Source organism: Mytilinidion resinicola (genome assembly GCF_010093595.1).
Source record: "Mytilinidion resinicola strain CBS 304.34 unplaced genomic scaffold BDZ99scaffold_18, whole genome shotgun sequence".
NCBI lineage: Eukaryota > Fungi > Ascomycota > Dothideomycetes > Mytilinidiales > Mytilinidiaceae > Mytilinidion > Mytilinidion resinicola.
In genome coordinates, this window is record NW_022985454.1 from 425,473 (window position 1) to 447,646 (window position 22,174).

Below are 22,174 nucleotides of genomic sequence, written 5' to 3' on the forward strand. Positions count from 1 at the left end.
GGGCTAAATATAGGAACCGTGTTCTATATTAAGGTAGCCGACGCTAGCCGTACCACACTCCGTAGGCTAGCTGGCTAGGAATACGTACTCCGTCATAAACTGCACAGAATATTACCGTAGAGGGGGCTCCAGAGGCAGCAAGCGAGCGGCCGCAGCGTGCAAAACCTAAGTGCAGTAGGTGCGCATCAACAGATTGTAATGCACGTACGTGCGCTAAGAGGCAGGTAACTGGCTAGCAGACAGCTATATTAAATACAAGCGTTTATTGTTAAGAAATTCATAATATTCGGCGTTGTGGTTTGGTGGGTGGCCCATATACCCAGGTAGCCTACTTACCCGTGAAATACGTTGTCCGTCCTTAATAATTCTAATAAAGCTCGCCCGCCCCGGCATGGTGCGTGCTTCATCTTATTGTCAACTGTGCCCTAACATAAATGCTGAGAGCAAATTGTATCCCTTAACCCGTCGATGTGCAACATTTTAATATTGTTCTTAAAATGGCCAATCGGATTAAGTCGATAAGCTAAGCGAGGCGCACCGATTGGTTACGGTAACGTAGGACGATAATCGACGGGTTAAGGGATATATCGTGATAACTGCGACCCTTCGCTGGCAAGACGCCTGTTTACTTGCCGTAAGGCCTGTAATGCTATTAGACAAGGTCTTTTACCTTCTCTTATTCTAAAGAATGCGCCGCTAGATGTACCTTCTCAGTCACGTGATCATCTCGCTATTCTATTAGAAAAGGGGAAGTTAGTAGAACGCAGAGTGAATAGCTCGCGGCCTAGAACAACCTTAGATTAGTAGCGAGCTCTCTTGTCTAGTCCTGTAATCGAGTGGTGTATGCGTTGCGACCAAAAGAATTAAGGTAAGGTCTCTCTGGTGAATGTCGGAGCTTAACAGCCTGCCAAGCAATAGCGTCGTGAAAGTGTTGTAAGTGTGACTAACCTTAGGTATATATCTTCTATAGTTTTGCTCCTTCAACCGTCATGTTTCGGCCCGAGCGCACAAACCCTCCGGTAGCGTACTGGTTACGATTTTAGGAGGAGCGCGAACGCTGATCCCGCTGTCAAACTTCCTTCTCAATCTTATAAAGAGCGTCTAGGCTTAGCCTAGGTTCGAATCCCGCTCCAACCTAGCACAAAAAAAATCAATCACCTTCATCTCCTTCATGAGCGTCCAGGCTTAGCCTGGGTCCAATTCCCGCTCTGAATTCCTTTTTTTCTTTTTGTCCCCTCCCTTTCTCTTTTCACGTGACCACCGCGTTCCCTTTCACAATAAATGATCCACCAGCGTTTGTATTGTCGACGAACTAAAAGACCGTGGCGATGTAGCGCGAGGCGGGACATCCAAGGAAATATTGCCTTCAGGAACTGAACTAGACCCGCCATGCCGATCTGACAGCTTTTTCACGTCGCCAAGGCAGCATTTACTTATTACTCTGGTCCTTTACAGCCCCAGTGGCCAAGCATGGATATGCAGCTACAGACGCAGTAGGTGGAATCAGAACTTAGGACCGGGAGGGCCTATTCTTGGAATGAAGATTACCGTGACCGTGCTGAATTACTGAAAGTACGAGATCCTATCTTGAGGCGTTTACTCTCACCGCTATTACCCCTACTATACAGATGACCTATGGCATGGATCCCGCGCTAGGCCACCAGGCGTACGAGGGGCTGTACAAAGTTTCCGGCTAAGTCGAGATGTCTCAAAAGCAAGTCCATCCTAAGAGCGAGTCAGCCTTTCTCGTTGAGACCAAATTTGCAAGCGAAGGCAGACAGCCTTGTATTCTCGCTCATTAGCGATGAGCCCACCGCTACGCCTCTCCATTATCTCGCCGTCGCAGCGTGTCTGCCTTATTGGTACCACGCACTGCAGGCTGCGAAGGCGAAGCGGGCTCGCGTGAGGCTCTCACGTGCGTGCACAGTCGCAAAACTCCCTCCAAAGCTCTGGCCCCAATCTGATAAGATCGATACAACATAGTGGTCGCATAATCGAGCGTATTGTTGTGATAAAGAAACCAGCTAGATACCAACTCGATCAACAGCGAGTCGACCGAATGCGTCGGCAGCCCTGGCTTAGATCTCGGGAACTATCCCTACTAGCGTCGGCAAGGTTGTAGGTGACGAAGCGTTTCTGCCTTGAGGTGGGCAGCGCCACACAGTGCAGAGATGGGGCGAAGCATCACAGATTTCGCTGAGAACATCGTTCGTACTTTGTACACAGCCAGCATTAGATGCGCTAAGTATTGAAGTAGGCCAAGTATCATGGTTGTGCAGCACGACGAGTGTCAAAAACTTCAAATTTCCTCCTTAGAGCTCCAAAACAGATTCCACGTGATCTTTTCAGAAAATGGTGTAGACGGGCCCTACCACATTTTGGCTAATCAACTGGTCAGCTTTCGTCCCTTGCTACTGTTAATCAAGTACTTACTTTATATTCTACCAGGCCGAACCACTTCAAACACCATCCCGTTATGGAACCTCTTTCCGTCAGCGCTAGTGTTGCTGGTCTTGTTACCCTAGCCGATCTCGTCTTCAGCCGAACTTACAGGTATGTGTTGGCTGTTAAGGGAGCAAGCAAGGACATCAAGGCACTAGCCGAGGAGATTCGCTCACTTTCTGGACTATTTCATGGCCTGTCTTTGGTTTTGGGAGAATTAGAGACAGGAACGTCCTGGTCAAATCTGCGGGCCCACCAGCTTTACTCCTGCAACATCACCTTGTCAGAAATCAAAACAATTTTTGAGAAGCATAATCCGAATACGGCATTCGACCAACCTGTCAAGGATGCTTTCAAAAAGCTCAAATGGCCGTTCTCAAAGTCGCGGACTAAAGAACTTCTTGTTGAGATTGAGAGGCACAAATCTACAATAATTGCTGCTATGTGCGGAGATAGCGTCTCTGCAGTGATGGAAGTTTTGTCTGCTCAACATGGCGTGGCGGATGAGGTTAAAGATCTCACGAAAAGTTTGAACGCTAGATGGGCTATGGAGACTCACATAGCGTTGGACAAGAAACGTTGTGAGGTCCTAAATTACTTCGGGAAAATCAGCCCTCTCTCTAACCACAAGACCAATCTGAAGCTGTGGCACCCTACAACCGGTCTGTGGCTCACAGAGGGCCTAGTATTTCAGAATTGGCTACGAAGTTGAAACTCCAAGCTTTGGCTATCGGGCATTCCTGGCGCTGGGAAGACAATCCTGGCTTCGATCACCATCGAAGAAGCCATTAAAAACAGTGGTCCAGGCCGAGCTGTTGCTTACTTCTATTGCGACTACAAATCGAAAGACCGCCAGGACCCTATCCTTATATTGGGATCGCTTGCAACCCAGCTCGCAAGACAGAAAGAAGAGGCATATTCTTTGCTTGGAGGTCTTTTCGCAGCCTACCATCCGAAAGACGAAAGTCCTTCACACCCGGAGTTGGAACATTTGACGGACGTGCTGCAGAGAATGGCGGCACTATTCGATGACGTGTCTATCGTTGTTGACGCCCTTGACGAGTGCCTCGATGATTCCGAAACTGTAGTGAATTCGCTTGTCAGTTTGAACGCAGGGCACACCAGTAACATCCGAACACTCTTTCTAAGCCGAGATGAGGTTGACATCCGACAGCTGCTCATAGGAAGAGAGTATATCGAAGTGCCAATCGTCGCTCAATCTGACGATCTCAAAGCGTATGTGGCGGCCGAAATAGTGACTCGGGAACGAATGATTGGCAGGAAGAGACTCCGGCTAGGAAGTAGTGAGCTGAAGGAACACATCTCAAAGACTTTAGTTGAGCGGGCAAAGGGGATGTAAGTTGGACGTTGTCTTCTTCGAATCATCATCCTACCGGTTACGTTTCTCTTCCTAAGTCAAAGCTGATTTCTGAAGGTTTCGTTGGGTTACTTGCCAGTTGGATTATCTGTGCGAGCTGCCAACGGATGCCATGAGGCGCGACGCTCTTTACCAGTTACCACCAACGTTGAACAAAACATATGAGCGCATTCTCCGGCGAATCAATCCGGCAGTACGACTGCCTATACAGAGAGCTCTGCAGATGATCGGTCATTATGAGATATTAGCACCTCAGCTTTGTGAAGCAATGTCTATTGAGCCAGGTTGTCGTGTCTTGAATAAGGAGGCATGGTGGAACATTGAGGAGATCTTACTGCACTGTAGTAGCTTAGTTCGAAGATCGCATGATTCCGGTGAGTTGGAATTGGCGCATTTCTCTGTCCAAGAATATCTTGCCTCGCTCGACCCTAATTCAAATTCCGAGCTCGCGGGTTTTTCTTTGCAAAGTCTATACGTATCTACCTAGATTGCTCGGACTTGCTTGATCTACCTCAACTGCCATGACTTTCACGCCAACGTCTTGGAGGATTGGAGCAGCTGGAAAAATCAGAGCCTGGATCATCCGTTCCGCGAATTTGCTGTTCGCAACTGGGTAGACCTTGCTGAGGATAGCTGGGATAACAAGTCAATTGTCCCTCTCGCCCAAGAACTCTTCGGGCCGTCGAAAACATGCAACTTCGTATCTTGGATCCGCGACTATGCTTTTCTTTGTACCAATGCATAACTGGAGGACCATGAGGACAATGATCAATCCCACGTCTTTGGCAACATAAGCGAGGTTATTTGCACTGGAAGCCTCACACCTCTTCATGCCGCCGCTGCTCTGGGAATTTCGGAACTGTGTTGATGGTTGATCATCTCAGGGTGTGACATTGACCAGGGAAGTTGTTTCGGGACCCCAATCCATTGCGCCATCATTGGGGCCTACGCGCTGGTGGACTGTATCAACGACATATCTGAATGGCGAAGCTCAGGATCCATCAATTGCTATAGACAACGGAACCGAATGGAAGTTCTCGATTTACTACTTAAAAAGGGGGCCGACCCGAATGCATTGTATCGGGACCGAGCAGGCAAGCTCCATTGGTCAACACACCTTGCTCTTCGCCTAAAACCAAGGGTGGAGGCCGATCACCCTGTCGCCAAACTCATTGCCGCTGGAGCGGACCTCAACTCAAAGGCAGTCCAGACCCTGGAAAGTATATTAAGTCGAGAGGAAGCAAGAAGCTTTCATGAAGATCTCTGCAAGTCTCTTGAAGCTCGTTCAGTGGAAGACGACCAAAACATTCGATGGCTGAAGGCACTGTTACAATCTAAGGATTCTAAGTTCTCGCCAACGTGGCAGAGCGAGCCCCTATGGCAGAGTCAACTCTCCATGGGTGAATTGACAACTCTGTTTCGTAGCTCAATCCGCTACGATCAAACAGAAGTTATTCAGAGATACCTGGAAAGTACGAAATTGACGACAACTTTACGAATGGGGACAATGAACGAAATTGCTCTGCACGTTGCCGCTCAAAACTGTTCCATCAATGCGCTAGAGCTTTTACTGTCATTAGGGGCGGAGGTTAACGCTGTCTCAAAGCATGGTCTTACGCCTTTGCATTACATCGTTGCCCGGGAAGAGCCCCCAAGCACTACCTCGGCTTGCATACTCAAATTGCTTGACCGCGGTGCTTCAATCTATAGCGCCGATGAAAAAGGGCGGACTGTCTGGCATGTCGCTGCTGAGTATAACAATGATGTAGCTCTGGACGTGCTGCTGTTACAGACTAAGAATATGGCTTCAGCCCTCTTGCTTAAAGACCAGGCTGGGTTCATTCCCGTGTACACTGCAGGCCGCAAGAAGTCTAAGGAAGTCTTTGAAAAGCTTGTCGCAAATACCGCTGATATCCCGGAAAGTTGTCCCGACGGGTTTGGTCTGGTCCACTATGGTGTTCGCTTCAATGATCTGGCATTATTGAAGACTTTGCAGGAACGAGGATGTATGCTTGAGCAGGAAACCGCAATTGGTGGTACTGCTCTGCATGATCTCCCTCCTGGTCCCGAGCTAGCTGTTGTTCAATTCCTCGTTGACACTGGTTTGGACCCTGAATCTGTCACACACCAAGGGCTGACTCCTTTACATCACCTTCTCGAACACGGGCTCCCAATTTCTCGAGAAGTACTCAAAGTACTTGCCACGCAACATGTAATCAATTTGACGACCAAAGATGGGTTCGGTGTGTTGCATTTCGCGATCGGCGTAACAAGGTCTTCCAAAGCAGGCATTCGTTACGACCAACGGATGCAATCAGTTCAAGAGCTGGTGGCCGAAGGCGCTGATCTCGATGCCGTCGACATTGAAGGAAGGTCTTGTCTCCATACACTTCTTGAAGCGCATCATCGGTTGATAAGCTCGCCTGCACCATGTTTAACCGATCTCATTTGCTATTTTTTTCGAAACAGCAAGCAGAAAGACTTGTTGAGGACACCATTCAGCTATGGAGAAGAGCTTTTACTGCCTCTTTTATGGGCATGTATGTACAGCGTCGATGAGATCATCGAGTTGTGTATAGCAAACGATGTCGATGTAGATCTGACGCCCGCAACATCTGGGCTATCTCCCATTGCCTACGCTTGTGCGTGCAACTGTGACACCGCACTTTTCCGCCAACTCCTTGCCAAGTCTAAATACTTGCACGAGGCCGACGCTAACGGGTATTATCTGCTCCATATCGCTTGTTTTCAAAGTTCAAGTTGCAGCCGCTCTCTCTTAGAGGAAATATGTAATGCCGGCTTGGATATCGATCTCGTAGCGACCAATAAGTCACGAGAAACACCATTGATGCTTTCTGCAAGAAACCAAAAATTCCAGCATTTCGAGTTTCTTCTCCAACACGGAGCCCAGCTGCATGCAAAGGACTCTAAAGGCTGGGGAGCATTGCATCATGCTGCGGTTAATGGGTGGTCTGAAATCTTTGAGGAGCCCAAACTAGTTCGTGTTGATTGGGAACATGTTGTCGAAATAGAAGGTACCATATGGCGAGGTTGCAATGTGCTTCATCTAGCCGCCTTTCTCGGAAAAGCTCGTGTTGTTCGGGCTCTATTAGAGGACCACTCAGTACCGAGCGTTAATTGCATCAACGACAACGGAGCGCAATCACTCTTCCTCGCTGCGATCCATGGAGATCCTGAGACTATCAAGACGCTACTCCTAGCGGGCGCCGATATCGACGCCGACTTTGCGGGCTATGGCGGCGCTATCTTCGCTGCTGCAGAATGTGGAAAGCTTGAAGCTGCACAGATACTTCTTCAACACAAGTGTTCACTAATTCCGAACTCACATGGCTTGAGCCCACAATTTGCTGCGTTGGAAAATGGCCATCGAACCTTGGCTGGTGTACTCCGAGATGCCGAATTGAAAGAGAGTACGTTACCACCATTTGTTCAAACATGTTTCTGCCCCTATCATTAACCATATCTTTCATGACCAATTTCATTTTATGCTTTTGTCATTCACTGTGCAAGCTATTCGTGGAGCCGGTCGAGATTGATATTGACTGATTACAGGAACGTGCCGTCAATCAGAGGAGAAGCTCAGTCAAGGTGCCATGTTAGGATCTATTGGATCAAGAGCTCTGGGACTCGCAATCAAGGCTAATGATATACAACTCTGTCGAGCCCTACTCGAAGATGGCTTGAATCTACATGCCGAAATTCCTGAAACACCAGATAGACCTACGCCAATACTGGCGGCCTTAGCACTTAATAAAGATGAGATCGCTAAGTTTCTCATTGAGCAAGGCGCGGGCTCTTCAGGACAAAATTTTCTGCACTCTGGTCCGCTCTATGGCTACACGGCCATTCATCTTGCCAGTCGCAGAGAACAACATCAAGACATTCTACGGCAGCTTCTCTCCAAACAAGAAAAAGCTCTCCAAGGTCTCGATGATTTCAAAAATGCGATACATCCTTTTCATGTCGCCGTAGCATGTAAGAACCAAGCCGGCCTCAAGCTTTTACTGGAGCACTTTTGCGGTCAGCCTAGCCTAGAAACGCACACATCGATATCAGATTTTATCGAAATTCAAATTGACAAGCACCGCGCAGTACAAAGTTCTCTACTTTCTGGAGAAGGGGTCTACCAGAGCCAACACCTAACGACTCGCGACGTTCCAACAGGTACAGCACTTCACGTGGCCGCCCGAGTGAACAATCTTCCGGCACAGAAATTACTACTGTCTTACGGAGTCGACATCAATTCAAGAGATAGTGATCTAAGAACCCCTCTACACATCGCTGCTCTTTGCAAGAACACAGCCTCCGTCGACTTTCTACTTCGAAAGGGCGCGAACCCACATTATCAAAACCGATCTATGTGTACTGCCGCAATATTGGCAGCGAAAACCGGCTGCGCAAGGACACTGAAGTGCTTCCATCGAAAAAACGCCATTATATCCAAGCGCTCATCCGAAGGATTCACCATCATGCATCATGCTGCTTATGGATCACCAAGCGCTTTCTCCTTCCTTCTTGGCTTAGGCTACAACCCTTATGACCCTGCACGAGACAGCCGAACTCCAGTTGGGGTCGCCTGTCAAAGTATGCATATCCACCCTACATTTCCAGCGTTGATTTGTAACTTTGGTCTCGATTTCAGTGCCGAAAGGAGTAATTTTCCCCTCCCAGACTTGACCGATGCCAATCTGCCTACTCTGAAAATGTTCCTGAGGCGGATGACAAAAACAGCAGCAAGCCGCATAATCAGTGCACAGCCGAGTGAGGATAGTCTCGTTTGCATAGCAGTGCAAAATGCGGCCTATTCGATGACTGAATTCCTAGTTCAACACGGTGCGCATCTTGAAGCTGAGGGTAGACGCCAGCAAGGCACAGCTTTAATCATAGCATGCGAAGCCAGCCGGCTACCGCATGTGAAGCTGCTCATCCGATCGGGAGCGAAGATCTTCGGTACGAAACAGGGAGAACCCATTAGTGCCGTGTATTCAGCTCGCCACTTTCCAGAGATCGTTCAGTGGTTGCTGGTTGGGCGGTACGTGGAGCAGAAACAACTAAGTTCAGGCCAAGATGGTGTGGAGGAATACCAAGCTGTGCGACAATGGTCCGGTCCACATAGAGCGAAAATTTCTACTGTTGGGTTGTATGTGCTCGGGTACACTCGGGTTGCAGCACTACAACCTAGGGTCAGCAACTCATATGCAGTAACGTATCAGGATAACATGCTGATACAGGAGGAAGTAACAGGTAGTGCAACAGCAGTGCTGCAGCACGGTATCAGTACTGTATCAGGAAACAGGATGAATCAAGTAACGCGTCAGGAAGAGATACCACGTTATGCCCCCGGGGCTGGCCCCCCTCCTTCCCCTAGTATATAAACAACGAGCTAGACACCCATGGAAATCAGAGTTCACATCAATTTCAACCTGAGTGGTACGGGGCCTCTACAATGGATCAGGCCGTGGCATTGCATCGGCTTCGAAAGAGTCTTCTAGGGAGAGTTGTTGAAATACTGCCGGAAGATACCAGTGGATAAGAGCGAATGTAAATTCTTTGTTTATCTAAGAGACATGTGTACATGTCAGAGTAATGACTTGAAGTAGAGCACCACTGCAAAGCACTCCCGTACTCATCGAAACCGGCACACGCCCATCTGCTGGGAAGATACCTCCGGCATAAGGATATTACGTTGGACGTGATGCAAAGATACTAAGAGCGTATGCCATACTGAGTCACTAGAATACACGGGCGGATATACGTGACAATAGAGCTCCGGACGAAGCTCCAATGCACAGCTCCTCGGCGGCTGTCTCGGCGGTGCTTTCATTGCGTTTACCAACGTATTTCTTCGCGACGACCGTCTACCGACTAGATGGATCGCCGGAGCTTATCCAATTGCCGAATGGTCTGTCTTGGATCTTCTTCGCCATACCATTCGCCAGTCTCTTGTGCCAGGATCTCGCCTTCTCACATGCGATTTTGCTGGATCGACGACCGGAGCCGCTGTTTCCTCGCTGGCTCGATTTCGTGACATCGGGCTTGACGCTTACGTTTTGACCAGCGCTGGGTGTGCGTTGTGTGCATCATGGGGCTGTGGCTTGGAATGGAGGGTTGGCGTTCTGGACGGCGGGTGTTGGGGGTGGGCTGCTGACTTGCAACTACTCTTTATACTTGGCGTGTAATTGACGGGAAAGATCTCCCCGGCGATGGGGAAATGAGACATGGGATTAAGGCAGATAGAGGATTGTTGAGGCGGAGGTTGAGGTGCTGGTGGAGAGATTATTTGAGGATCGAAAGGTGGTCGAGCATTCGGAGAAGGACAGCGGTTGAGGCTATTTGAACTTGAGTTCAGAAGGTGATCAATGTTATTTTCTGGCTTTGAGTCTGAGCTCTTGTTGCTTTGCCTCACCTCTACGTGAGGGCGGGCGACAGGGGGTTCCCGGCGAGAGCTATTGAAGCTATAGGGATGTATTGATTGATTTTTATTCATTTTTGGTTATGAAGAATCACGTCTCACTGCTCTGGTAGATTATCACATCCATAAAGACCTTCTCAAACCGTGGATTTATTAAAACTTGACTCTCGAGTTCGGCAAAAGTTGCATAGTAGAACGGTTATCCTTGAGAAATAGCAAAAACCGTCACATATCCTAAGCTTTCTCGACGACCTGACTTGGTGCTTCCACATCAGCATTAGAGTTGTTGACGGTATTCCGATGGCGTGGCTGCAGTTCCGGCGAATGCAATTTTGCTGCTACGTCGTTGGTCAACAGGTGGTCGATGTCTCTGGCGCATGCAGCACAGACTGTAGCAACGACGCCGAATGGGATGGCAACAAGGTAAACAAGTCTAAATTCTATTGGTTAACCATCACATTTTTTGACATTGAATTTATGGTTGTAACTTACCTAAATCCCTGAGCATAAGACTCCTTTACTGCTTGAGCTGCCGCACCTATGACAGGTAACGTGACGCCAGGCACTCGCTCGATTGCTGCTGTAGATCCGCTTAGAAGAGCCACAATCAAAGGCCCGAGGCTGCTTTTCGGAAGTCCAAGTGGAAGTACCGCAGCTGCAATTTTTCCAGGTAGGACTTCCTGGACCTTGTTGGTAAGGATTGTGCTGTACATGGCGGTTGCAATCGAACCACCGATAGAACGTGCGGAACCATTCAGACCAACTGCAACTCCAATGTCTTCGTCAGGGCAGTTAAGCATGATCATTACAATGCCCACAAGTTGAAGAAAGCCGATGGTGAGTCCGGTAAGTGTGGTAAGTGCAAGCGCTGCTCCAAGCGTTGAAGGTGCTGGATGGGATATCAGTAACAAGTTGTAGAAAATTCGTCTGCGTTTAAGGTACTCACTCATCGCTGCCATACATCCTATAAATATGGTGTTCAGACCGACAGAACCCACAAAGATCAGTCTAGCGTGGCCGATTCTCCCTAGAATACTCCCCATCAGGAGAACACCAACAAAAGTCCCCATTAGAAGAGTACAATCCTCCCACGCAGCAACAGCAGGGTTAGACTCGTATACAGTCGCGATTTGAACAGGATAAATGGAAATCATCGCGTAGAGTAACATGCCTCCAACGAACTCTGCTACTAGTACCATGGTAAAGCCGCGAACATTCTGAAAAAGTTTGTACGGCACGAGAGATTCGTTGAGGTTTCCAAAAACCTCCCAAAATCCAAATGCGACAAGAGCCAATGCACCGATAATTAGAGGGACAATAACTCCAGCACTCTTCCAAGGATAGGTGACACCTCCCCAAGAGATGCCTAGAAGCAAGACGGTAATGCCGCCTATAAATAGAGTTACACCAATAAAATCGAAATCTTTAAACTCTTGCCATTTTGTACGACGGTCCTTACTGTGGACCTCCTCAAAGGTTGGAGGAAAGTAGAGGCAAATCAATCCGACTACACTAATGCCAGCAGTTAAGAGGGTGATCCAAAAACCCCATCGCCAGGAAAGCTTAGTAGCAACATGGATAGCTTTTAAGTCAATTAGCGTAATTCATCAAGGGACTAATAGGTAAAGCAGAAAAATGGATGCATACCAATAGGGGTACCAAAGGCACCTCCAATTATTCCACTGCCTGCAACGGCAGATGCAGCTTGCGGTCGGTATTTCCTAGGGACAATCTCACCGACAGCAGCACTGGACGTTTGCTGGATAGCTGCGGCCGTACCATTGAGACCAGTGGCAAGGATAACTACGCCGATCGATTGCGCTGTCCCACCAATAATAGAGGCAACCACGCAGAGAATATTTCCGCCGATCATCAACCAGCGACGGCCAAAGAGATCGCCGAGACGTCCATCGATGGTAATAGTAGCAGCAAATGCAAGAGGCCAAACAATCTGTATCCACACGTAATAAGGCTTTGGTCCCAGATCCGCGTTGATATATGTGGCAATTGGTGCGCACAAGGTAAGCGAAAAGAAGGAGGCATTGTACTGGATCATCATGATCTAAATTATGTATGTGAGTACGCGTCGAACTCCATAGCTATCAAGGAGTCCTACGATGAATGTCAGAACAATCTTGTAATCAAGATGCCACTCTGGGTCCTCCAGATCCTGAGGGCCTTGGGTATCGGACTGATATGCGACAGGTACCGACGGTTGCTCTTCATGATGAAACGCCTGAGGCACCCCTTCCTTCGACAAGTTGATGTCCGACATTGCGCGCTTGGTACAGATTTCCCAAAAGCAATCAGCAGTAGAGTATCAATATGATAAATAGACCTGCCAACAGACGAATACCGTGAAAAATGGAGCCTGTGGGGAAGGACAAGGCCTATATAAAGCTTTTCCCAGCACCCCGGGTTCCAACAGCTTCCCCGCACCCAGGAGCTCATCCATTATGCATGAGACCAACCAGCATCCCGGAACACCCATGTCATATCCGTAGTCTTGGAAACGCCAGCTGGTATATTTCAACATAGTTTACCCGAGCGACATAGTTTACCCGAGTGATTTGCCTAACGAGCCTTATAAAGTAAGCCTGGGTTTTCAGGGTATTTTACTAGTAAATTGTAAGAGAAAGTAAACGGTAGGGAGCTTCAGATGGAATTGAGTGTATTCGGGCTAAATCAATAGAGAGACGAGTTCTTGGAGAACCCGGAGGATCGTAGGATCCAGGCTATTTAAGGCGAGCATCAAGCGACCACATGCCTCACGCAGGGGCCGAACAGTCTCAAGCGGGAGGCTAGGTCTCAGCCAGATATCTATACTGTATCTCGCGGCTGTAGATAGCTCCATCATAGTCATGTTAAACGACGTATATCCATCTATATCGACAACGAGGCAATCAGGGAGTAAAATCTTTGCTGCCCCAATGGCTGCGGGGGTAGACCATATCCCATTGTATCCAGGGACCAGGCCTCCGGAAGTGACCATAGTTCCGGGGTACCGCCATCGAAAGTACTGAGCTGCGAATATCTGGTGCTAGCAAACCCCCGTCGCGATGATCGTTTTTTCCTTAATGTGTGCTTTAAGATCACTGAGTTTTTCAACAACCCCTGCGCCATGACCGTTCCGGGCGTGCTATGCCTTTTCATAAGCTAAGAGAGGAGATCTTGACTTCCATCTGTTGATCTGGCCCAACCACTCCGGCCTGTCAAATATGCACTCGATTCGGGGGATGAGATATTTGAGGTTCTCCACTGTCACTTTAGCCACAGGGACGGATGGTCCGGAACATCATCTGCTAGAAGCCTGTCTCAACACCCAGGTTCAGCACTGGCACTACTACAGTGATGTGACACTGCTGCTACGTTGCTACTACGCTACTATAACTATATGAGCTACAGGTTACCTCGAGATGGGATAGCACAATCAAAGCACTCCGATATGAGACAGATGGCATGGCGATAGTGGGACGGGTCAGTGCTGGCTTTGCAGGGAGGATGTAGTAATCTGATTGCATACAGCCACTTCTAGATATCGACGTCGGTGTCACGGAACAAGGAGCTGTAGGCCGTGTACGTGATGTATTGGATGATGATGATAAAGAAAAGAGAGAGGTCTGAAGGAAGGTGAGGCTATATACAAGAGGTGCTGTGCACCTGCTGTAGCCCTCACCGCTACTCCCTGACAGTCGGCGACATTGAAGGGGGATAGACAGAAGAACATACTAAGTCAATAGACAGTGAGATCGAGGTGGAAATAGTTATCGCGGATGATTTGCAAGAAATGCGAGAGCCTGAATCAAGTCTATCTCAAGCCGCTAATGAGGAGAAATTCAGAGCATCATCTCCAGGTCCCCAAACATACAAGACATCCTCAAGAGCTCGTGTAGGCTCTATGACTCATGGCGTCCGGCACATGTTCAAAAGCGTTGGTCTCGAGGTCACCGATATACAAGGCACTGAAAGAGATGGGCGAATATCGAAAGAGGATATCCAGCGAGACATATCGGAGACTTCATCTCCATCGCCTCCTACCAGCAGTCCTAAGGTCACTACAATGCCGCAGATTAGCTCAGAAGATCGTCTGGTCTCCTTAACACTGACTGAGAATGCGATGTTCAAGACCATGACTCGATCTGTTACCATCTCACACTTTCTTTATACAGTTCCGTCGATGTAAGCACTCTCAATGCACTGCGCAGAAAAATCAACCTCGGCATGCACTCCATCCCCAGGTACTGCGCCTAGTATAATGTGGGCCTTGTCCGCAAAAGTCGTAGTCTCAGAAGCAATAACGATATCGCACAAGGTAGGAAGTTCCGAATGGATAAAGACAGGTCCACTGACAACTGCAATAACCGGCATCTCAATCTGAAGTAGGTTCTGTAGGAGGCTTTCCCCCTCCTTATAGATACGGTGTCACTCATTAGTCGAAAAATCCTTCTGGTCTGGAGCTGTGGTGTCCCAATCCACTAGGAACCTGTCGCCAGTACCCGTGAAAATCACGGCTTTATTCTCTGGATCGGAGGCAACTGCTTAAAATGCATCTCCAAGTTCAGTATGTAGTGCCCCATCAGTAGCGCTCCACGTCGCAGGACCGCCATTAGCATGGATTGTAATCTGTAGGATGCCCTCCTCTCGATTAAACTTAATGCAGCGAAAGCAGTCGCGATATTGATTGAATTGCATATTTTCAAGATAAAGTGTTAGATATTAAGGAATATTACGAGTTCTTTTCCGATCAGGCGACTAAGTATTATTCTATAATCTTCAAAGTTTGTGTTGGTGGTGATTTCACACAAACCTCCATAGCAATGAATGTATAATAATGAAGATGAGGTACAGGACGGAGAAGTATATAGAGTTTCTCCTGCACTCAGGTCTCGGGACACCTGCCTTGCGACCGGTTGAAACATGCTGTTTCCAGGTAGTTCGGATTCTAGCTAGATCTAATTGTCCCTGGCATCTGAGGGGTTAAATAGCCGGTCAGCCAGAGCTTCGCCGGCTAAATTACCTTCCGGACTGATGATATCGAAACAGCACAAAAGCCAGATAAAGACATATATTCAACATCTGCTTTACGAATCATCTCGACTCCCCTCATCTTTAGGTATGGTAGAGGGCATGCACAGTTCAATATCCGGCTACACGATCAAGTTCCAATAGAAAAAGAAGAATCACAAGATTCTTTTGTATTTAGGCTCGGGGCCGGCGACTTTCGAAGAGTCACTACTACATTTAAGACGTGCCGTATTAGACTAGCGAGCAAGGAACTACTGATAATGAAAAGGGTTGGGCGCAGGATTTTAGTTCCGGCACCATTCGGAAACTCATTTATGCGATGCGACACTTTATACCCCTGACTGATAGGTCGGTTCTAACTGGTGTAGAGTCCCTCATGCTAACAACTGCATGCACCGAACCTGTTCCCCCAGATTTCTCGGCTTTTTATACTCCAGTAAGCCCCGTGCGAACAGAGCGAGTGTCCATTCTGCATCCGTGGCTGACATTCATGGGAAGGGGGGAGTGTTGAAAGAGTTGGGGTGGAGCGTTGAAGTTGACGGGCACGCTGGGGGCGCGAATGGTAGTCCTCATATGATCGTTTTGGCACAGCACCTAAGGATTGAATACATCCTTGGGCTAATAGAGAGCGACGTCCACACGACGTCAAAAGCTTTATGGGCTCTATCAGAATAATTAACTCTACCTCGCACCACCGGACGACTTTGGACGAAATATCTTAAGCGCCGGTCGCACCACCAATCCCTTCGTTGCTGTCCCTAGAATCTTCGTGAGCTTGTCCGGCAGCGGCTGCAGACTCTCTCATGCCTCGCCTCTTGGATCCTAGTATGGAGCGTAGTCCTTTCTTGCAAAAGCTCTCGGATGCGCTGTACTTCGTGGAGCTCAGCATCAACTCGGCGTTCAGCTTCCTCGAGCTCGGAGAGATTGGTAGTTATACTGGAGATAGATCTAGGTGGAAGGGGCGACGTGGCTTCTCCAGGGCTGGGTGAGTGAGCATGTGGAGTGCTAGGCCGCGGCAGGGTTAGAACGCGAGGTGGGACATCCGGAGGGGGTTCGGCTTCAAAAACCGTGACTGAAGAGTTGGGTCCCGTTGTCCACCGAGTAGATTCTCTGTTCATACTCGTTGGTAGTTCCACGGGCGGAGGTGGGGCACTTTGGTCATGCAATTCATGCACATAGCTCACACAACCCCCATCTTCAGCGGTTCCTCCATTAGGCTTTTCTGTAATTAGGACGTCTGCTGAGTGGAGCTGATATCCGCCGATAACTTCGATTCCCTCGCCGTCTTCTGGTGGTGCATGTACTTGATTCCGTGACTTCTTCCTTCTGCGGCTCCATACGAGTAGTGTCACGATGATAACACAGGGCAAGATTGATCCGAGTACCCCCGCAATTATCGTAGTCGTGTCCCTCCTGTCACGCTTGTCACCATTTGTGTTTGAGTGGGGCTCGCCAGTCTGGGGACTTAAGAGAGAGGTAGGACTTGGAAGGCTCGTGCTGCCTCCATACATTGTGGAAGACGTGGCCGAAGTAAATCCACTTCTAGCTGCGCTGATCTGGCCCTCGGTCGTTGGGTTACTGTTCGAGAGTGTTGTAGTTTTGATCGAAAGAGTGGAAGTTTTCGTATCGGAGATCGAGGATGCGAGTACTTTGTCACGACGGCGGGAAGTCAATTGGACCTTGGCCGTACTGAATCACAGATGTTACACTTCGTTGACGCAATACCACCACATAGTTTAGGGCAGGTATCTTGCTGAGCTCTGCACCAAGTTTGTCTCAGCTGGACGTCGACGCTGCTTGGATCAACTGTACAATTTTGGCAGTACTCCGCGTTAACTTGATGAAGGAAAACATTAGACAGAAAAATAATGAGGGCAGCAATTGCAGCCTGCATGATTAAGAGACTTCTTAGGAAATCGTGAGATTCGAGGAGTTTTGCAAGAACGGCCAAATATGAAGGCCTCGCTCGCATATACCGAGTGTGATCCCCACGGAGGCGCAATACATACATTGTTGCTATGCCGTTCGAGTAGAGCTACGGTATCGTCAGTTTTCGACTGCACCGCCTCAACGAGATACCTGTGCCGCTTCCACGTGCAAGGGACCAGCTGCGGTCGCTCGCTGATCACGATTAGAATATAGAAAAGAAGCGCAGAAACCTTCAAGTGTTGCGCTTTGCAAGCGAGTGAGACGGCATTGTGATGTTTTTCGCAATCAAGGTCGAGGGGCAGAAATATAAACCCTTTGGAACACCCGCATGCGGCATACGGGTGGCACCGTTTGCACATAACGGCTGCATTGCAGGAGCCCGTATTGAAGAGGGGAATATGATGCATCGGACCTACGCAGTGCAGTGACTTGTATTGCCTTGAGGTACATAGGGAAGTCTCGAAGAATGAGGCTCCACGAATTCCTGATTTGATTTAGCCGCCAGGGATGGCTGAGTTTCCGACAGCGTTCGAACGCAGGCCACGCATGGATCATGATTGGTATTCGGTATGGAACCACAACTGTGCCGCAATTTGTCTATAAGCATCGTAGACTCGAATAAATACCGAACTCGAGAGTGGAAATCTCTAAGTAGCTTGCGGTGTTAGTATTCCGTAATGAAAGTACGGTACTAGAACAAAAGTTTGGGTGCTCCTTGCAACTGCATTGGGTACCCCATTACGCTTTGGAGACGCTAAATACGATGTAAAGGTCAGGGCAATGGATATTAGACTACGTTTTGACTAACTAAAAACATGTTAGTTGAGGCACTCCTTACAGTAATATTGAGAGAGCAATAGTGGAGCCAGAGCAGTGGCGTATTCATGTGCCTAGATTTATGACCTAGTCCTCCTGTACATACATTGAAGCAAGATGAAAAGATATGAGCCCATGATGGACGTGTGATCTGGGAAGACACATACCATAAATCATTCTCACCGCCGACTAACTTCTAGACCTTCAAGAAGAAGTGTTCGCCTTGCTCTAAGAGTTTTACTTCATCGCCGACACTGATTTCACCCGTCTCCTCAACCAGTGGTGTGACTTGCATACCAAGGCACGCACTACTACTACCCTTATCAACGACACGGTAGCTTCTCATCGTCTTTTCAGGCTCAACACGATCTCTGATAGCAGTTTCGGGGTCCACATTCGGCAGTTTGCAGCGGGTAGTTCTACAGGAGATGTGGTAATTACAATCCCCGATGCGGGCCTTAGCCCACGAATCCTCAGCGAACGCAGGCGGACCAGTTACTATAAGTAGTCACGTGAGTAAGAATACCAAGTTGCAAAGATCGCACGAAACTTACTGTAAACGTTGGCCCGATAGCGGAGGGGGTTGAACTCCTTGTAGTAGCCCTTCGGGATCTTGGAAGCAACGTCATGGACACTGGCTAGATTCATTATGTGTAACGGATACTCGTAAAAGTTAGGTAGATCCATCGTGATGGAAGCGAATGAAACATACTGAGTCAGCCATTCCTATGATGATTTGGTATCCCACATCCTGTTTTTTCGGAGCGCATTTGAAGACCTCGCGATACTTCTGAGTATCGATTCGAAATAGCGTAAGTGGGTTTGTAACCCCGAGAGAGTACTTTAACTTTGCCATAACGTCTTCGGGCATCTCAGCTCCCATGTTCAATGCTTCTGGTGCGTCCTTCCAGATCTTCATCTTCTCGCTCGTATAACCCTTTTCTTTGATTCGATCCAAGGAAGGGTTGAACGGGATACATTGTTCGACCATAGGTTCCGATTGACCATAAAGTTTGGCAGCAATTAAGCTAGCAAGCGCTTTGACTCCACTCCAGCTGAGATCCACATCCGGAGAGAAAGGAAATCTCATTACAATACAGCCGTCGCTCTTAACAAATTCTGCATTCGGAGAGTATGTCGGCGAACTTGGATCCGGGATCCACATCTCGGTTTCTACTTTTGCCATGCGTGCAAAGGTCCTCTGAGTGATGAAGTTCCATTCAGACTTGACCGTGTGTGAGCCGTCTTTGTTCTCTTCCGATGATGGCAGACTGGTAACTTGCTGGGCGAAGCAAAATTGCCTGTCATACTTCATTCCCGTTCTGATGATTTCTCCATGGTCCAGTTCGATGCGACGACAGCTTTTTATAGGATATATGAACAAGGCTTTGACCCTCCACAACGGCGTGCCATCTAGAGAGATACCAGGGTTACTTCCGCTGCTATATCTAAGATCTTGGTGGTCCGCAAGATTGCTTCGGCCTTGTAGACCTATTCTTCGGCAACCCTCTGGAGATACCTGTTTCGTGTAACTTTTATGAACCTGGAGGATCCCCAAAAGGATGACTGCGATCAGCAACGAGAGAAGAGTCAACCCGTAAGAGATGGGAGAGAATGAAGAAACTCTACGAATGAGATCCATGTTTAAGGTAGGTCAATTGAATGCAAAACCTCCATTAGAGAATGAAGGTGCAGATGAGTTCTTCTTGGAAGACTCTGCACTGAGTCATACAGGTGATTACCGCAATTATGTGATGATTAACTAACTAGCTCGCATCTAGTGGACAGACACGGGGTAGGGAATTCAAGGATCTCCGGAACTCCGAGGGCAATTCAGCAATCCTTCGCAACGTGGAAGATGCTGCTTGTCGTCCCTTATATAGACATCTAGTTGTGTTTCATTCGGGTGGCCCATACAGTCCTACGTAGTTTGAACTTGGAAGTTTGAGAGCTTACTCCCGCTGAAACTCAAGACATTGATGTTCGGGATGTTGCTACTTGGAAAGGCGTGATATTGAGGTGGTTGCGGTTGGGGATTTCAACACCAATGGAAGTTGGAGGTTTTCTCCCGCCAAGCCAAGCCAACTTCACGACATCACCTTACCACGCGTTCGCGCCCATACGCGACATGACAGTCCACGACCTCAGCGCGGTCTTCTCTGCGATTTCCGTGTTTTACTTGCAAACGTGACGCGCCAATTCACTGCCAATGGCCAGCCAGGAAAGCACTAAGCTGACCGCATCCTCTTCACGTTGGCAGCTCTCCCATCTACCTTCATCTCTGCATAAACGCTCACATATGTACAGATAGACTCCCAACTGTCTCCGCATCCCAGGCACTCCAGAAGCTTAAGTCGCGCTCTTACCTTGCTGTTTCGACCGGCATCGACCCGCTCAACAAGGTCCTGGCACCACATGGCATTAGAGGCACACCCGCAGGTCGCGTTGGAGGTGGCATGGGGCGAGGACAGTTGACGGAGGTGTATGGGCCTCCCGGAGTTGGGAAGACTGCATTTGCGTGAGTCGCTGGCTGGTACGACAAAGCGATACCGTGAATGGCGAGATCTAAACTTTGGACAGGATGCAAGCTACAATTAATGCTCTGAGAGCAGGAGGAAGAGTGGTATGGATTGGTAAGTCTACAATTCATAGCATGTCAATCGGATGAAATTTTGTCAACCGGATAGAGTCATGGAGCTAACCAAATCCAACAGATGGAGCTGCTCCGCTTGTTGCCCGCCGTCTCGAAGAGATGCTATCCGCTCCTCTAACAGAGGATACTCCAAGTCCAGCCCCTTCGACGGCTCCGAAGTTATCGCCAGCAGAACTTCGAAGTCGTTTCCACCATTACAAGCCATCGACGCTCGCCCACCTACTTGCGCTCATACTTCATCCTCCATCATCATTCCCACCCCCCGACACCAGTCTGATCGTAATCGACTCACTCTCCACCCTGTTCGACAATGCATACCCGCGCAATGCCGACGATAGGTCCACGCGCCACAAGAATGATGCCGCTCGTTGGGCCGCAGGGCGCAAGTTTGCCGTTCTGAACGACCTCTCCTCGGCGCTCAGAAAGACAGCCGCGTTGCACAACATCTCTGTGCTCCTCACATGTCAAACAATCACCCGCATGCGAAGTGGAGCCAGAGCACTGCTTCTCCCGGCTATATCCGGCGGAGACTGGGATAGCGGGATATCCACACGCCTGGTACTGTTCCGAGACTGGCTGCCTGCGGAAGGCCCATGGAGCGCTGAAGACGACGAGCGGGTGCGACGAGCTCGGTTCATTGGAGTTGTGAAAGCAAACGGCGTGAGCCTGGCAGGTGAAGGAGGCGTTGGCAGGGTCATCCCCTTCACGATCGAGACGGTATGCCAATATATCTTCCCTTGGCTTGCAGCATCTCTTCTTCGCGAGCCCGCTTCATACATTACGGAGCGCTCCGCATGCACGTCACAACGCAGATCACCCGCTGATAGGCAGGAACGCAGGGCGGTCTGCACGACCTCAATCTCACCACAGCTGATATCACACCGCAGCCTCAACCGCAGACTGTTGGGACATCGCCTGCACAGCTCGCTCGGCCACCGAAACGCGCGTTCGCAGAAATTGCTGACTCGGAGGATGAAGAGGATGGGCCTGACTCAGACCAGCTTTACGGTTGGGCGGATGATGACGACGTTGCGGCTGAAGGCCTCCTCATCATCGAACAGCATCCCAGCGCACCTGCTGTACCTCGCTCACACATAGCGCAGGGGGCCGACGTGGCTGCGGGACGGCGCGAGATGCCCGCAGGATGAGCATCAGATGCAGATTGCGGCGGCCCGCCGAAGTATTCGTTAAAAGAGGTAGAAAGACCTTTTAAGGAACGCTATAAGTCTAAAGTTCAACATCAGAAATTAGAATTTAGTGAGAACATTTTTGCCCTAAAAGTAGTTCACGTATGTTAAGAGAGCATACGGTATATTTCAGGTTATGCATCCTTCGTTGTGGCTGAATGCTTTAGAAAGTGTCGCAGTTACACAGTTGCACCAATTTTAGAGTGTCTCATTTCTTATCTACCTTTGTATGACCATATCCTGGCACGTCGGCACGTCGGGCAGTACTAAATTGAGATTACGTTAACATTTTCAAAACCCCGCTTCTAAGA

General features: G+C 48.9%; 8 protein-coding genes across 8 annotated transcripts; 4 read left to right on the forward strand and 4 right to left on the reverse strand.

The window, feature by feature from the left end:
- Window positions 1-2,884: 2,884 nt before the first annotated feature.
- On the forward strand, window positions 2,885-4,291 carry BDZ99DRAFT_450202 (uncharacterized protein; the record flags this gene model as incomplete). Its single annotated transcript, XM_033718156.1, has 3 exons — window positions 2,885-3,149; window positions 3,228-3,798; window positions 3,878-4,291. Coding segments are annotated over 3 exons (1,248 nt in total), but the record flags the coding sequence as incomplete, so codon positions are not given.
- Window positions 4,292-4,847: 556 nt separating this feature from the next.
- Window positions 4,848-9,895, forward strand: BDZ99DRAFT_574485 (ankyrin; the record flags this gene model as incomplete). Its single annotated transcript, XM_033728379.1, has 3 exons — window positions 4,848-7,251; window positions 7,394-8,931; window positions 9,578-9,895. 3 exons carry the CDS (start codon window positions 4,848-4,850, stop codon window positions 9,893-9,895), a joined length of 4,260 nt encoding a protein of 1,419 aa, XP_033572534.1.
- Window positions 9,896-10,487: 592 nt separating this feature from the next.
- BDZ99DRAFT_395668 (siderophore iron transporter) lies at window positions 10,488-12,309 on the reverse strand (the record flags this gene model as incomplete). Its single annotated transcript, XM_033715959.1, has 4 exons — window positions 10,488-10,686; window positions 10,746-11,142; window positions 11,200-11,835; window positions 11,901-12,309. The coding sequence occupies 4 exons, from the start codon at window positions 12,307-12,309 to the stop codon at window positions 10,488-10,490; spliced, it is 1,641 nt and encodes a 546-aa protein (XP_033572535.1).
- Window positions 12,310-13,095: 786 nt separating this feature from the next.
- On the reverse strand, window positions 13,096-13,293 carry BDZ99DRAFT_337685 (uncharacterized protein; the record flags this gene model as incomplete). Its single annotated transcript, XM_033714319.1, has 1 exon — window positions 13,096-13,293. A coding segment is annotated over one exon (198 nt), but the record flags the coding sequence as incomplete, so codon positions are not given.
- A 178-nt stretch (window positions 13,294-13,471) lies between these two features.
- Window positions 13,472-14,436, forward strand: BDZ99DRAFT_480273 (uncharacterized protein; the record flags this gene model as incomplete). The annotated part of the gene is made up of 4 exons (XM_033722324.1): window positions 13,472-13,579; window positions 13,659-13,730; window positions 13,779-13,829; window positions 13,969-14,436. The coding sequence occupies 4 exons, from the start codon at window positions 13,472-13,474 to the stop codon at window positions 14,434-14,436; spliced, it is 699 nt and encodes a 232-aa protein (XP_033572537.1).
- Window positions 14,437-15,962: 1,526 nt separating this feature from the next.
- Window positions 15,963-16,427, reverse strand: BDZ99DRAFT_466541 (uncharacterized protein). The gene has a single exon (XM_033720800.1). The coding sequence runs from the start codon at window positions 16,394-16,396 to the stop codon at window positions 16,037-16,039; it is 360 nt and encodes a 119-aa protein (XP_033572538.1). The 5' UTR covers window positions 16,397-16,427; the 3' UTR covers window positions 15,963-16,036.
- Window positions 16,428-17,818: 1,391 nt separating this feature from the next.
- BDZ99DRAFT_466542 (MOSC-domain-containing protein) lies at window positions 17,819-19,679 on the reverse strand. Its single transcript, XM_033720801.1, has 4 exons — window positions 18,736-19,679; window positions 18,578-18,686; window positions 18,191-18,521; window positions 17,819-18,014 (listed from the first exon to the last, which is right to left on the reverse strand). The coding sequence occupies exons 1-3, from the start codon at window positions 19,663-19,665 to the stop codon at window positions 18,220-18,222; spliced, it is 1,341 nt and encodes a 446-aa protein (XP_033572539.1). The 5' UTR covers window positions 19,666-19,679; the 3' UTR covers window positions 17,819-18,014; window positions 18,191-18,219.
- Window positions 19,680-20,145: 466 nt separating this feature from the next.
- On the forward strand, window positions 20,146-22,153 carry BDZ99DRAFT_423897 (P-loop containing nucleoside triphosphate hydrolase protein). Its single transcript, XM_033717042.1, has 5 exons — window positions 20,146-20,275; window positions 20,331-20,541; window positions 20,604-20,656; window positions 20,738-21,393; window positions 21,516-22,153. The coding sequence occupies exons 1-5, from the start codon at window positions 20,233-20,235 to the stop codon at window positions 21,822-21,824; spliced, it is 1,272 nt and encodes a 423-aa protein (XP_033572540.1). The 5' UTR covers window positions 20,146-20,232; the 3' UTR covers window positions 21,825-22,153.
- The last annotated feature ends 21 nt before the right edge of the window (window positions 22,154-22,174 follow it).